Source organism: Plodia interpunctella, chromosome 26 (genome assembly GCF_027563975.2).
Source record: "Plodia interpunctella isolate USDA-ARS_2022_Savannah chromosome 26, ilPloInte3.2, whole genome shotgun sequence".
Lineage (NCBI taxonomy): Eukaryota > Metazoa > Arthropoda > Insecta > Lepidoptera > Pyralidae > Plodia > Plodia interpunctella.
The window spans coordinates 6,019,661-6,036,500 of NC_071319.1; the positions used below are offsets into that span (position 1 = coordinate 6,019,661).

Consider the following 16,840-nt stretch of genomic DNA (forward strand, 5'->3'; position numbering starts at 1 on the left):
CAAAAAATCATGATTGTGCTGTAAACTGTTGAGGAGTTCCCACGCCGAGATCCGACACTGGGTGGACCATCGAGCCACGCATATCGCAACAATGTATCGGTTGAAGATATTTTGCTTCAAAATGGAGTTGCATTCCACCTGAACAAAGTGACATTCATACTTATATGTTACATTTAAAGTTAAATAAAACTTTGCAAAATAGCATCTCTTATAACTCCAAATAATTAATTTTCACTTACATTAGTGTGTAGGGAACTTACCAACACAGCAGGTTATGCTTTTTGGTTCGTTTTGTTGTCATTATTGTACACTATCACAATGTCACTTCCATTAAATGGCACACATTGTTAAATCGCTTCACAACACAACATCATTGAGACCTAATGCTGCAGACGAAACGTCGTAACTTATATTTTAGTTAAAGATCTTTAGATCCAGGCGACTATACTCGAGTAAGTATACAAATACAAGAACTTTTTTGTTTTATATTAGTGAGGGTCTATGTCACATCACGCTGATAAACCGTTTTAGTGTAATCTAACACAATAATCGAATGATCAAATTTACTTATAGCATTTCCATTGCCGTTTCAACACAAGAGACGATTGCTCAACACATGGGGCTCTGATACAATATGATATTGTAATCTGACAGATATACTAGCTGCTAGATAAATCTTCTGAAGTTATTTGCCAGTTAGCTCTTTCCAATATCTGTGAAACACCATTTTTAACGCTCTCTGTTCGATAAGTTACATATTGGCTGTCAGATACTTTATCAGTAAGTGGTGAAAGAGGGCTTAATTTATCAGTTTACAATCGATGCAACCAGCATGTATGCTGAACGGTAGAACACTTAAATAAATGATCGCTGTAACAGGCGTATACGATTGCTTTATTAGTCGTAATATACATGTGTGGACTGTATTACTACGGAGGAAGTTTATAGTAAGCATTGAGCCAATCACGTACAGGATGCATCTTGTGGAGCACGGAATTTCTATTGTCAAAAGTGACGTTAAATCATAGAATTTGATACCTGATTAACTTACATGAAACAATTTGTCGGTAAACTTTTGTACAACAACTTATATTTTCAAGCTGGCCGCGTATTTCCGTGTTCCAGCTGTTTAAGTTCAATAAATTCTGACAAATTATAACGTAAATTGTTCTTGTTCTAAGTTATTCAAAAACATTGTTCAGGCTAAACCCCAACCAGAATTCTATTCGTTCTCCTTGTTAGAAATTGAGTTTGTTTTGGAAATCGACTCGTGGAAAAAACTCAGAAACAGCTGAGAGGCAGCGACAGTATTCCCAGATCAAGTACGAGTCAAGTACGACCAGTCTGAAATTCTAATACTCACTCAAAACTGGCTCAAAATTTTCTTCAACCTGTTTTTAAGTCATTACCCCACAAGGCTGGGCTAATCCCTGGCAGTAACAGCATACTTGCATATTGAATCGCGACCCGATTCCTGCGCTCGATACGGCACGTCTCCTATTGTTGTGGCTAGCTTTCGAGGAATGCTCGTGTTCGCCTTATGTGGATTTATATGACTGCATGGGAAAAGGAGTGTAATGATTTTAGGATTCGAAAAGGTATAATAGCATGTCGTTTACTTATTGTAAAGACATCAATTTGACCAGTAAGTAACCACGTAAATCACTCATTGTTTTAATCAGGTCCTCAATATAAAAAAACGACGGGGCACCACTGTTGATGAGCCATGTAGTAGGTATATGGCAATTCTGTCACACAAAAGGCAACACTTTTCCGTGACATCCTTCTGCAAGCAGTGGAATTTTAGGTTACGATGATCAAATTGGTATTCCGACAACACTAATCTAGTATTTTTTTTACGATTAATGGAAAAATCCGCCATGTACAAGTACCTACATTACATATCAGATTTGTGATGAATCAATAGTTCTATCTTATCTATAGGTAATCCCATGTAATCAGATGATTAAACTACAAAATAATGTGTACATGCATGTACTACAATTTACTACGTACGAGTATATGGACAAAGTTCCTTGCTTCAGAATCCAACTGGGTCACTGAGCAGATGACTTGTATATCTACCCTAACATAGTATGTTTCTGAGCCACGTTAGAAACTGGACAATATAGTGTCTGTCGCTCATACCAATTTTACGACATAAAACGGATATTACGTCAGTTATACATTGTTATTTTAATATACATTTTCAATGCGGCTAAGAAAAAAAGTAAACGACATATTGAACAGTATCTATCTCCAGCACGTAGGTATATTTCACGTATCTCGGTCGGACGCAGGAACGAGAACACGATATCTCAATTAAGTCCGATTACTTTGATTTGTTTAAATGACACACATGTTTCGGTTTGATGTCAGCCTATGAATTTAGATCGTATATTGGATACGCCGATGTTATTTCGTATGCAATGCTCAAGCTGCTTTCTTTATGGATTTAATATCAATAAAATATTGTACAAAAGATGACGTGGGAAAACATTATTTGGGATGCCACCTGTTCAAATACACGTCATAAAATGATTCACTTTAGATGCAGCGAAAATTGCGATACATGTAAATTTTCGTAACCTACCCAGTAATGTCTAATTTTTGGAGAAACATTTATCGTACAAAGCTATTGATTTATGTGGCTAATATCAGGAACCAACCAGATATTACCTATTAGTTCTCTCCTTTTCATTCTAGCGTGCTCCCGGTTTCAGTCTCGATTGTGACACTACTACGCCGAAATCCACATAAAATGATAAATATTTAAATGTTTATGATCTGTGACTTTACGACCATCCGTTTGTCTAACGTCACCCCTCTTTGCGAATTCTGTTGTTGCCTATTGGCTGTCCAGACTTCTTAACCTTTAGTCGCCAAGTACGTTGGGCTCATATGAAGAATTGCAAGCTATATTAAATATTAGTAATTTAATAAAATATAGACCACATATTGATATTTCTTTCTCTTTCACACTTATAGCTATATTTATTTATCAAAACACAAAAGCAAATCCAGAAGTTATGAAAATATTTCTCAACGGAAAATGTCAACAATTTACAGTCCACACACCACCAGTATCACTACTACATATAAACACACACACATCGTTAGTCAGTTTTGCACACCTTATTAAATAAATACATAAAGTAAGCCAGACTAGCGCGCGTCGTCCATGAAATTCGCGACACAACTGGCTGGTTATCTTATCAAATTGATTACTGAATCACAGCGGGTCAGCCTCCGAAGTAATAGTGTGTTGTTCTGTGAAATTTGTTTTAACCCGAGACACGACACAAATGTACTTAAGTATGATTCAATGTGTGAAGTTTGTTGCGCCGCTTCTTCTTCACCTGCGCTTTGGAAGTCTGCAGTAGACATAGTTTAAGTATATTTTTTGACGTCAATATGTGATGTACTTATATAATCCTAAGTTGAACAAAGAATTTTGAATAAAATAAAAACAATCAAAAATAACGAAAATAAGAAAGCAAACTATTCTTTGCAAAAAAACATGAGTAGTGAGAAAAAATATTGGTGTTGAAAGAAAACGCTTAGTCTACATGTTTTATTGATTATGGGATATGTAAAAAAAATAAAATAAATAATAACTAAAATAATAATAATTTACACAAATTCGTCAAATCTACAACAGTTTTTGATCTCAGTAAATGTTTCGGTTTTCTATTAAATTAAAAACTTGCATTAATTTGAGGCCACCTTATACATATACTTTTGTACATTGCAAATTAAATAAAAGCTTGTAAGAAAACTTACTTCTCTTCAAAAATGGTTGAGTTCATCATGAAAGAGTCATCGAAGCTGTCCTCCACGATGCTGCGGTCACCCATCCCGTCGTAGGGCAGGCTGTCGCTGTCCACGGACCTAGATTGTTCGGCGCGATACTTCTGATCCCATAACTTTTTGGTTTCGTCTTGGACACGCCTCTTCAGTTCGGAGATCTTTTCGCGTTCGTTCTCTATTACTTGGCAACCTGGAAGTTACAACTTGGTTAATATGGACGCTATGCGTACCAATCGTTTAAAAAGTAGGGATGCCGAAGTGGAGACGAAATGAGGAAGCAAACGGCAAAAGGCTCACATTAGAGAGGTGAGTGAGAGATAAATTACTATGTAAACATATTTCTAAGTTGATGCAACTGATTTCAGTTTTACAATGTTTTATTTAACTAGATCTGTCTCACCTTGCTCTTCCAACATCTCCATTCTCTTCCTTTCGATCTCCATCAGACTGTCCAGAGTCCGTTTCCCCAAAGAATTCATGTCCGTATCACTCGACAATATCGGCGCGTCGATCGTCACTTTGGATATCCTATCGATATCGTCTTGCGAAGGAATCTTACCAGAATCCGCAATCTTTTTAAACTCTAAACTTTTCACATTGGGTTCGTCTCCACAACTTTTTCTGTGCATAATTTTACCAGGTTTTTCGTCTATCGAATTTTGTCGTATAACATCGAATGTCACGTTCAATTTGTGAGCGTTAATTTCGTCTGCGGTTTCTTCTGTTATCGTCTCTTCATCTTTATTTATTTTGTCTGGAGATAACGATTTTGCTTTGACGTATTTATTTTCAGCTGACACAGGTTTAGGATTTTTAACGTAACGGTTTTTAATGTTATTTTCATTTACTTCGTCATTCTTAATAGTGTTATCTCTAGATCTTTTACCGAATGAATCTTTTTTTATTATTTTACCTAAAGCAGCGAAAGTTGGAATTTTGGATGAGGAATTACTTTTGACTGGGCCAACATTATTATCTTTCTTCTTTTTAGAATTTCGCAAACTGCTAAACCTATCCAGATCATTTTCTATATTTTCGTTATTGTAAAACATATTTTCGTTTAGACTCTGCGACATGATATCTACTTTCTCTGGCGATTTCTGCTTCTTCTTCCTTTTTAGCGAATCGAAGTTCCTCTCCCAAAATCCTTTCTTCTCCTTTGAAGAAGTTGAAGACTTAGACGGACTTTCGCTGGTTCTGTCATCGACAACATCTCCGACTCTCCTCTCGATATCGACAATCATAGACTGCGACATTCGATCTATAGAGTTGAACTTGTCTTTGATCTGTTTCGTGTGATCTTCGGATATTTTATTTAGATCTAAATCGTCACTGTCAGACGTTTGCGGGGAGTAACCGAATTCGCCTGACTTTGCTCTCGTCATATCAGTAAAGAATGCACTATCTGGCGATTGCGTTCTTTCTATGAAGTTTAACTTTGCAACTATTGGTTTTAGCTCTTTCTCTATCGTTTGGACTTTGCCCGTAAGCTCTTCGACTCGGTTTAAAAGTCTAGTGTATTCTGCGCGTAATATTTTAGTTTCGTCTAAGGCTGATGTGAGATTACTGTTAGCTTCAGATTTCAATATGAGGATTCTTGATTTCTGAGCCTCGATTTTCTTAGATAATACCATTATTTCGTTTTGGAGATCTTCGCGGTTTGCCAACCTGTAAAAGGAATGTATATGTAATGCTGATGTTAATAATTTTGTTCAACGTTCAAGATGGGTTACGAAAAATTAAATTTGATTTGTATGTATGTTAGATCTTTTAGAAAATATCCGATAAGAATCTATCTTCAATATTTCTTTTACTTCTTTACTTCTATTTTAGCGTGTTATAACTAGCATATACACTAGTAAATTATACCAATAGAGGCACAATATTTCATCTTTTCGAGCGGCTCATAAATTCCCGTCGAATTATTTAATTAGATCAATGTAGTTTAAATATTTTTACATTATTTTGATATGCCCTGATATGAAATTAATAACATTAGGCCTTTGAATAATGGTGAACAATACTTGTCAGCTAGTGTGATCCTTATACAACTGTACAAGTGGTGGAGTTAAATAAAGATTTTTTTATAAAGACTCACAGTTCAGACTCCTCCTCCAAATGCTGAAACTCCAGATCCTCAAATATCTTGGTCTCGTTGTCGAGTATGTCCTGCGCGTTTTGCAGCTCTTCTAACGTCGCCGCGTTGTCTTTCAGATCTTTTTCCAACCTGAATACATTAACATAATTGACTTATATATTTTCATTGCAGTTTTCGTAAACACTGTTTTAACGCGACTTCCTTCTTTCTTGCCACTGAACCGAGAGGTCCCGGGTTCGATACCCGGTCGGGTCATGATGGAAAACGATCTTTTTCAGATTGACCCGGGTCTTGGATGTTTATCTATATACTCGTATGTATTTGTTATAAAATATAGTACCGTTGAGTTAGCATTCCATAACACAAGTTTCGAACTTACTTTGGGGCTAGTTCAATCTGTGTGGTTTGTCCTAATATGTTTATTTATTTATTTACTTCCATAGCGTAGAATAGTTACTTCTAACTTCTATTTACCCATGCCATATTACTAATTTCTAGGACCAATAGTCGTCTTTTACATGATCTTCATATAAACTTTCACACCTCATTATAGTCATTTCGTGAAAGCGAAACAGACCGACTCTCCCAATTATACTCGAGCCACGTGAGTTTGTTTCATGTATTTTATAGTAGTTTCAATAATACCAAGACTGTACCCACCTCTCAACCTTAGTGGTAGCAATTTCAACTCTATCTCGCATCTCGCTCTGCCGCGCCTCCTGCTTCTCTTTCATCAGCTTGATCTCTTCCTCTATCTTCCTCGCTTTCTCCGTCAACTCCATCCTCTTCTTCTGTTCGATGTTCAGTATCGCTATTTCTGAATCGTACTCGCCTTTGATCAAAGCTTTTTCCATTTCAAGCTGTTGAATTAGTTTGATATGATTATAGGTTATGGTGGTCCAATGGTTAAGACACTCGACAACACAGATCGAAAGGTCTCAGGTTCGAATCTTGCTCGTGTAACATGAGATTGTATATTAATCTGACTAATAGCCATAAGCGTAACCACAATTGGTCGAAAATAATATAATAGCCATTTCGATTCGACAAGAAAAAGTAGTTTTAATACTGGTCCATTTGCTTCGGGTGAAGACAAACATCATGAGGGAACGAAAAAAATTCCAGTCCCTAAACAGTTGTCATAGGGTTGCAAGTATACAAATCTTGTATATTTTTCGTATAATACAATTGACGATACTATTTGTATATAGTCATTTATAAATGTCACGTAGATTTAACTCTTACAATTAATAAAATACGGATTCTTACCTCTCTGAGTATATCGTCCTCTTGAGTTCTGATTTCGGACATCTTACATTTGATATCGTGGATTTCAGTCACCAGTTTCTTCCGTTCTTCCTTCAAACCATCGTATTTACTCTTCAGCTCGTCGACGTTGTCATCCAAAACCGTGCTTTCAATAGAATCAGCTTCGACATCGATCTTTCTTACTTCTTCTGTGATGTGTTTAATTAATTTCTCTTCCTTTTTTTCCTTCAAATCATTCTCGAATTCCTCCAACTCTGGTATGTCTGCCATCAATTCTTTTTTCACGTCATCGAAACTCTGATTTTTTGTCAGACTGTATTCTTTTTCTTCTGCGACCGGATTTGGTTCTAGTTTCGGTGAATCATCTTGTTTGTCTATTACTTTACTATATCTAAATTCTATGTCATTAGTTACATCAGTGTCATCTATCATTGGTATTTCTTCTTCTAAACTCAATTGTTTCTCAATACCACCGAATTTAGTCTTCGAATCGTCATTATTATTCTCTTTAGGACTATCTTTATTATTTTCTTTAGTAAAATCAGGTTTGTTATCATTATCTTTAGGCGGGGGCGTGGGGAATATGAAATACTGAGGCGATGGTAGATTCTTATGAGCAAACGTAGTTTTAATTCTAGTCCTAGGGCTTTGTGTGTTAGGAGATTTCGGTTTAAGCGTGTAATTATTTCTATTATAGTACATGTTTTCGTAAGGGCTACCTACAGGGGACGTTTTATTTCGATCATTACTTTGGTTATGTATTTTTCTTATCATAATAGGACTAGATAACTCTTTCATGGGTGATTCGAAGACGGGAATGCCTATTTCGTCCATTCGGCCGATGTTTTCGTAGTTGCTTTGGTGTCGTGTGGTCACTTCGGGGGTAGTTGGTTCGTGAGGCGAATGGGGCTCGAAATTCTCGTAGCTAGATAGGTTTCTCTGTATGGGCAGAGACTGGCTGAGGGAGTTGTTACGGTTGTGACTAGTATCGAATCTGGAAAGAATAAATAAATATACGTTACGTTTTACTTAACAATGGTTTGTTTTTCTTAACTTTAGAACCACACGACTTCTGTGTCGTAATAGTCGTCATGCCGGACTGCTACACTGAAGGTCCCAGGTTCGATCCCCGGTCAGGTTAAGAGGGAAAATTATATTTTTCAGATTGACCTGGGTTTTGGATATTTATCTATATTTGTATATGTAATTTTTGTAAAATATAGTGTCGTTGAGTTAGTATCTAATAACACTAGTTTTGAATTTTGCTTAGGGCTAACTTGATCTATGTGATTTATCCATACGTATTTATTTAAAGCATTGAATACGACACACACAAGCATCACCTGACCAGAGAGTGTCTAGAGTGCTAGTGATGCGTCGGCTGCGGTCGAGTTTGGAATCGGTCGTCACAGCCGATAATGCGACACGTAGGTATGATGCCGGCTATACATTGCCGCGATACAGTTCGCCAAACTTTGGCGGATTGACATTGCTGGTTTTTCATTTCGTTAAATAAAAGCTTTCATACAAACTACGCAATGTTCGCGCATTCGCGTCGCGGCATCTGTCCGAGGCGATAATGTGCAGCCGGCGTAAGTGAGATGCCTATTTTGTTTCACTAATATACTTGAAAGACCTGTTACATACATTGAGGATGTAAATGAAGATTTGAATTTGATGTACTCACTTGTAGTATCCCTCGCTGGTTTGCACAAAGTTGGGGTTGTTGAGCGCGACGCTGCGCGGCAGCGAGCCGTTGGTGATGATCTTGTTGTGGGGACGCTTCTCCGTCGGCGACATCGGATGGCCTGCGAGGCGCACACACATAATACAGGAAACGTAACCTCTTATGATAGCTTCTGCACGATTTTAGGGCTCCGTACGTCGATAAGATAAAAACGGAACCCTATAGGATCACCGTTATTAAGGAAAACATTGTGACGAAATATATGATTTAGTTGATGGTTTATCAGCTAGTGTCAAGTCTTTATGTTTTGTGAAAAAAGATAAAAATAAATGGACAATACTCAACGGCCCATACTAAGCACCAAGCTTGTATGCGGGTATATATAACAGTTATAAATATTTGCCGGCGATGGGAATCGAACCCAGGACCTTCACCTATAAATAGTGGACGGGCGTGGTGACCACTACGTATGTGACGTAGTGGTCGCCGTGTGTGTCAGTACATTCCACAGTGGCCGTCAACATATTTCACATTATGGCGACGACTCTCAGCCAAAGATTCCATTCCAATATAGGAGAATAGTTATATCTGTCTACATTGAGAACTGACCAGACGCGATCTGCCGTTCGTACTCCGCGCACATGTTGAGGATCTCCTCGAGTCGCGCCGTCTCCGCCTCCTTCTGCTCTTCCTCCTTTATCCTCTCCTGGTACGCCTGCAATAATACACTTTCATAAATCTCTGTCATCTTCGCGTGTTCTCGCCTACATTCGGAGCTGTGACGTCCCAAAGCCCAGAGGTTATTCCAAACCACTATAGATTAGGTTACGATTTCACAACCAACCTGTCTGACGTCATCCCTCTTTGGAACTGCCTATAATGTTGCCTATCAGTTCCTTAGTCGCTTAGTCGTATCTCTTAAGTTTCCAAATGGCTGAACGCACATTTTGAAAACATAGCTAAGGGCACTCTAGATTAATTTCTTCTTCAAATTAAAAAGAATAGGTGACATCGGTTCAGCCGTTTGTCTGCTAGGATGCCACGGACAGACATACAGATACACAGACACGTTAAACTTATAACTATCCTTCTGTATTTAGGGTCAACAATGAAATTTTTGTGAAAAACTTATTACTTACATGTACGATAATGCTCAATTTTACTTTACTCACATAAAAATCACACAAAGAAGAGGTTCCTATAAACGGAAAAGCGCGAAAAGGAAAACAAATTAATGTAAGATGTGAATCATAAACTAAAACTGTTAAAATATATGCGGATAAACATAAATATGATAATATACGGATTTCCACGATATCAGTAGATTAGTTAATTGCCCTGCAATGTTTTTTTTACGAGATTTTAGAGATTACGAATTTTTTGTTACCAAAACTTACCATGCCGCAAAATATTTTATCAATTTTCTTAATAATATGGTTGTAAATTTCATTTCGCATATAAATCTGATTATATTGACTGCATTTTACATCGTTGCCCACAACGAAAACGTTACTATTTTCGATTGACGAAGAATTTTTAACGAAATTCTTTTCACTGGCAACACCCATGTTGTCCGCCATCTTGGATATGTCATCTTTCAAACTGTCATAGGAATGTTTTATCTGTTTTTCCAATTTTATTATTTTGCTATCTATGCTATTTTCGTGATTCTTAGTCTCCTTGATGTAATAGTTTGTCAATATAGTATTTATAGTTTTGTAAATCTTTATATCGTTTCGTAACTTATGAACTATTTCGAGTTTGTCGTTTATGGATTTCGTTAAATCGATTATTTCGTAGCCTGCATCTGTGTCTCGTTTGTGTTTCTTATCGATTGTCGATTTCAAAGCTTTCAATGCTAATGTGTTTTTCTTTAGATTAGTCGCGAATGTTTTTAACAAATTCTTTTGCGACGTTTTCTTCTGTCTCTTTCCTGGTTTTGACGTCATGTTTGCTATCGAATTAAGCACGTAACACACGATTATAATGAATGGTACGCTTGACAACATTACTATTTGTTGAAACATTTAAATAAATTTGCACTTGCAACACGATTTGTTCGCTAATCGTCAGTTACCACAGACTGTCACACCACAAAGTACTCTAAACCACATTCGTTTTCGAACGAATCGAAAGTTGTAAGTCGATACTTTCGACACTGACTATACATATCAAATAACGGTAAAAAAACTATAGGACCACAATTAAACTGCCAGTATCATTAAAATAATTGGAACATATTTCAAAAAATACTTGACACAACATTTTAATTAGCGGCACTTTGCAGCCAGTTTCAATATATACACGTTTTAATTCAATTTACAGTATACACTTTTGTATATAGCCAGTATCTTATTTTTTTTATAATGACATGCAAAAGACGTTCGTATAGTGTGAAACAAACAGTAGTTGTCGCAGACTGAAGCGATATCGTGTTATCGCTATCGTTCATTAATTCAGACGTAACCACATCTTAGATATCGTGCGCTTTCAGGCGTTGCGAAGGCTAGGGAAAAGTTGAGGTTTACGTGTCAGCGTAAAGCGGTTATTCCCTTAATGCTACGCCCACAACTACCATCTGTCTATAAAGAATAGAAAGCGAATTATTGGTGAACTATATTTTTTGTTTGCTTGTAATAACTTTAATGAATGAAAACAAGAACATCCTTACAGCCTTACATATTATAAAACAAAGTCCTCTGCCGCGTCTGTCTATCTGTCTGTTTGTTCGCGATAAAAGACTACCGGACGGATTTTCTTGCGGTTTCCACCAATTGATAGTGTGGTTTCTGAGGAAGGTTTAGGTGTATAATTTGTTATGTTTTTACCCAAGCGATGTCGGGACGGGGTGCTAGGAAATTATACAAGTAAAATACATGTACAACGGAGGACTTATCGCAATTTTTGACTTGGAATGACACGATGAATTGTATTAATTTTCCATTAGTTCATTGTTTCCCTCTGTCAGATTATCAATTAAAGCGCAAGCAAAAACACTACATCGCTATCACTGAGACCACACCCCATCTAACATATATATTGTCTAATATATATTATAATTGAACCTGCTTTGTCATTGAATGCGTTAAGAAAAAATATCGATCACTATTGATTTGATTTGAACCAAAATATTCACGTAAGTATACTTATATAACAAAACAAATAAATGTAACCCAAGCTTAGAAAAAATAATTATATTTGTTATTGATAAGACATGTGCGTAATTAGATAAAATGTAGGATCACGTGTAGGACAATTCAGCGGAAGACAAGAATAAGTTAAACAGATAACATAATAAAGTAGCATTTGTACGTCGAGACGTCTCGATTCCGACGTGTGGGGATTTCCATAATTCTCAAATTTGGTAGCATATAATAATTTTTAACCCCCGACCACAGAAGATAAGTAAAGTTTTACGTGTGGGTATGGGATAGTTGAAATAAAATATCCATAGCGCATTTAAAATACACAGCGCACAAGCTTTGCTATAAAAACATTTAACGTTTTAATAGCAAAGCTTATTTTATTACCTATAATAGAATTCAGGATTTCTCAAATCAACAGTCCACAGCTTCATAACGTTAGAGCTTTCAAGGTCAGCGTTAAACTTAGCAAGCTTGACATTTTTAATGGGTAAGTAAATAAGTAATGACCACGACCCTATCAAAAAACCCGAGAAAGAGAAATAGAACAGAGTAGACGACCTCGGTGGCGCAGTGGTAAGATTCTTGCCACTGAACCGAGAGGTCCCGGGTTCGATCCCCGGTCGGGTCATGATGGAAAATGATCTTTTTCTGATTGGCCCGGGTCTTGGAAGTTTATCTATATATGTATTTATTATAAAATATAGTATCGTTGAGTTAGTATCCCATAACACAAGTCTCGAACTTACTTTGGGGCTAGCTCAATCTGTGTGATTTGTCCTAATATATTTATATTTATATTATTTATTTATATTTATAATAACTTACTTTCACTCGCTTGCTTTCGGCGTCCAAGCTCCTGTCATACGGCGCGGCGTACACCGGCGAATATTGAGGGTTCCTATCAAACGCCGGCGAAGGCAGCCTGATGCATTTGCCCACCCCGCGCTCACATATCTTCCCATACGCGTCGTTTATAGATTGTTCTAGAACGATGTCCAAATTCTTAGCGTCCGTGTTATTTTTCGCCGATTCTGCATTGTTTTTGGCATTTTCCACATTGTTCTTATCGTTTTGATCGCATCTGTTGATTCTGCCGTAAATATTGTCATTCTGTTGGTCGTTATTCACTTTTTTTGGCAAACGAAAATCGCTTTTAGAGTCGTCGAAATTTCGCACTATGTCATCGATTTTCTTATTGCGTATAGCCACGTTTGCATACGAGCAGTTTTTAGGATCCAAATTATTTTCGTTCACAACAACTTTTTGCGTTTTGTTAATATAATTGGGTACGTTTTTCCCACCTAACACATCTTTGGCTGGGGTGTTGACTGTTAGGGAATTCGAGCTAAATACTTTGGGAGATATTTCGTTTTCATTCGAGGTGTAGAATTGGCTTCGACCAACTTTCTGTTGCTTAGCGTAGTATTCGAACTTTGAGACTTTGGCCATAATACTGGACATTTTGGGCTTGGTTTCCTGGTCGGAATTGGAGTCTGATTCTCTCGAGTCGAGGTAGGGTTTCCTGGGGGCGACTGGTGGTTTCTTTTTGGAGAGGTCTTTGAGCGTCATGTCTAATTCCTGGTCGAGCTGTGAGAGAGTGTGGTCTTTGTACATTTTCTGGAAGTTCGTTTGGTAACACTGGCTGGTTGGCTCGGAGTGATGGTTCATGTAAACTGTGAAGAAAAATTTACAATCTTACAACATTTATTATTATTAACTAGCGTTAAAACTAATACAATTTATATGACTTTCCTTCGGCATTTCTTCTCGTCAGTGTTCGTTCCGAAATTCTAGTAGGTTGTAGCTTTTTGCAAAAAATACAAGTATTTTTATAATACACTAGAGGTCTGTCCCGGCTTCGCTCGGGTAAATCTAAAATGAAATTGCCTATGTCACTCCAGATGGTTTCTTTGGACGAGGAGAGGGGAAAAACTCACCAGGTTGCGAGCACTGGTCGTTGGGTGTGAACTGTACAGGCGCCATGGAGACGTGCGCGGAGGGCAGCACTGACTTCATCAGCTTGGCCTCGGCCGGGTGGTTGAAGCGGAGGTAGTTGGAGCGCCCGATGGTCAGCATGCTGCCTGGTGATGGAAAATTATTATGACGATAGGATGGATTTTTCAGTTCTGTAAAGTAGTATCTTAATCGTGGAAAAATTTAGTTAAATCGTTAGATACATGTAGATGATTCACTAGAGTTTCAATTTATACTGATGGCTGGTATATAAAGTAGCCTAAGTAGGTATTTGACATTACTTATGGCCTATACTTGTGAATAGAGCATTCTACAAAATTACTCACGATGTCTTCCTTCAAGTTTCATCACCGGAATAAAGACCATACAGGAATCCAATGGATTTATTAACTCAAAGGTACTATGGTACATGTCATCAACAATAATTTTCAGAATTCTAGGTCATATTCTATGGCGTGCGGTTCCGTCCTCGAATAGGACCACTAGAATAGAAGGATAGAATTTATGTCGTACCAGGTGGCTAGGGGACATAGCCTAGGAAATTGAAAGGCAACAATAGCATTCTGAAAAAGGGTTGAAGTCAGACAGGCTAATGACAGGCCAGGAAATTGAATGGCAATTTTCGAGCTTCCGGGCATCTCAGCTCCGAACGAGAACTTGCGGAGATGAGAGAGAGAGAGAGAGAGATCAAGGAGTATAGGATGAGCACACATTAGCCCTGAGCTGATACAATACTAACCCTGCGAGAGTCTGGTGGGCTTGTCGACCGGCAGCCCGTCCAGCAGCGTGCAGCCGCTCACCGGGTACAGGGTGACCACGCCGTGCGAGTTCTCCACGCGGCAGTGGACGCTCGCCACGCCCGTGCCGACCACGTACATGTCGCATGTCGGATCCGAGCCTATCGTCACGCGGCCTGGAACACATACCAATATAGTTGGAAAAATTATTATTTATATAACCACAGTATAATAATGAGTAATTGACCAAACGTTTTATACAAAATGTTATCTTAAATATAACACAGACATGGCTAAATTACTTTGAATGGGTAGTAGCTTCACCGATATCGACAGAACTCATGTATATGAAGCTTGGTTGGCTAAAAGGTTTACAATAAGTATATATTTCTGTACTTTCAAAGATATTTTCTTTAAACAGACCCTTGTTTTCTGCTGCTGGATAAAGTTGTCAGTTCTAAGCGACCATTCAATTCTTCGCCGAAACATTATGTAATTGTATCTCAAATTCTAGACAACGACGAAAGTTTAGGACTTACCCTGTTTGATGGGGTGTAACGTGACGGCAGTGCTAAGGCGGCCGGTCCCCAGGCTCACCAGGTGAGGAGTGTTGGTCGCCACCCTGGAAAGAAGAAATAAAGTTTGATGAAACATTTGTTCCAGAGCTCTCTATATCTTTCTATCGTAGGAATTTTAGGATAAAAGTCTCTCTTTTTGGGTATGCCCCTTCTGCTACAGACTTCTGCTGCGTCTTCTTGAATTGAAGCATTATTTCAGATTGAGGCTCTCTCTTGGCGGTGAGTTACAATTTAAATTTTAAATGAATTTCTAGTTAATAGAGGTTGAAATTGGATTCTTCAGTAAGAATATTCACACACTCCACCGACAAGAACATCACTGACTTGAAGCTCGAACATTAAAATACAAAACTCGAAATCACCCGAGTGTAAAGAACAATAACTTTCATAACTTAGGGTTCACCAAGAGCAAAGGGCCGGGTAGCGAGTCAACAAAACAAACTGGCGCCAACGCAAATAGCTGCATTTCCTGTGACGTCACCTGACGACCATCACAGTTGTAGCGTTTCAGCAAGATTTATTGTTTGCAGCTTACAGTGTAAGCAATTCTGCGAGGATTTGGTGATACTCCAATGGTTAAATCAGTCCAGTAGTTTTTGAGTTTATTTATTGCAAACAAGAATACAAATCGGTGAACGCCACTTGCTTCCGGTGAAGAAAAACATCGTGAGGAGTTTCAATCACACTAGGAGAACTACATTTAAGATATTTTTCGAATGAATAGAGGGTGGATCTAGGTAACAGCATTTATAACCATCGTGTTTGGTTTATTTTGCGTCCCCGTCAGTCATGAATAAATATCATCTATTTCTAGACTGTGCGCCGTAATTTGGACTTTGACTAAACACAGTTCAACTTTTACAAATCACCAGCTTCAAATTACGGTTACTGACAGACGGAATAAATATTAATTGCTTATGCCTTATCCCCGTACGCATAAGGACTATTCCGATGTGTTTCTGCTTATTTTTGTTGGGTATTCGAAATAGAAACGCACGTGTTAGTCGTTTTATAAATATGAGAATTTCAGAGTTTGTCTCCAACTGCAGTATCCAAGTCTGCGCGATGCAGAATTTAGATCACGCTTCTTTATCTGTTGCAATAGCGACAGAGCATCATTCATATTACAAAACTATATTTCTTGACAGTTATTGTTATGTATTGAATCGGTATGGCACCATACGTGAGTAACTATCCTCTATTTAGGAAATCACGTAAGTATGGTGAGCAGATCAATCAGAATGTTTCTTACTGGACTATTAACTAGTAAGCGAGTAATAGAGAGATATTAAAAGTATTCACTACCAAAAGAACTTAATAATATTCAACAGAAGCTTGGTCTTGAATGTACATATCTAATCAACAAGATTTAAGACCCGCATGAAATCACAGCTCCACAAGAAACATGAAACGACACTAAACTAAATCTACATCAATAGAAATCATATATTTTACAATCCAAACCCACATTAAAAGAATTAACTCGCACTTATCTCGATCAACGATTGCGTAAGCCACCATTCATGCCGTGAATCATCTAT

At 37.7% G+C, this 16,840-nt stretch overlaps 1 protein-coding gene across 3 annotated transcripts in view; it reads right to left on the bottom strand.

The window, feature by feature from the left end:
- The window catches only part of LOC128681249 (uncharacterized protein), a 61,828-nt gene that overhangs the window by 17,505 nt on the left and 27,483 nt on the right, over positions 1-16,840 (bottom strand). For 2 of the 3 annotated variants that reach the window (XM_053765020.2, XM_064436856.1), the window contains 11 exons: positions 15,261-15,343; positions 14,724-14,897; positions 13,948-14,091; positions 12,836-13,683; positions 9,474-9,579; positions 8,865-8,985; positions 7,178-8,171; positions 6,569-6,768; positions 5,909-6,037; positions 4,211-5,478; positions 3,784-4,000 (listed from right to left, as the gene is read on the bottom strand). In XM_053765020.2, the coding sequence (XP_053620995.1) occupies positions 3,784-4,000; positions 4,211-5,478; positions 5,909-6,037; positions 6,569-6,768; positions 7,178-8,171; positions 8,865-8,985; positions 9,474-9,579; positions 12,836-13,683; positions 13,948-14,091; positions 14,724-14,897; positions 15,261-15,343 (4,284 nt within the window). Of the gene's footprint in view, positions 1-3,783; positions 4,001-4,210; positions 5,479-5,908; positions 6,038-6,568; positions 6,769-7,177; positions 8,172-8,864; positions 8,986-9,473; positions 9,580-10,261; positions 11,252-12,835; positions 13,684-13,947; positions 14,092-14,723; positions 14,898-15,260; positions 15,344-16,840 lie in introns of those variants that run through there. The other variant, XM_053765021.2, reaches the window with a different exon arrangement.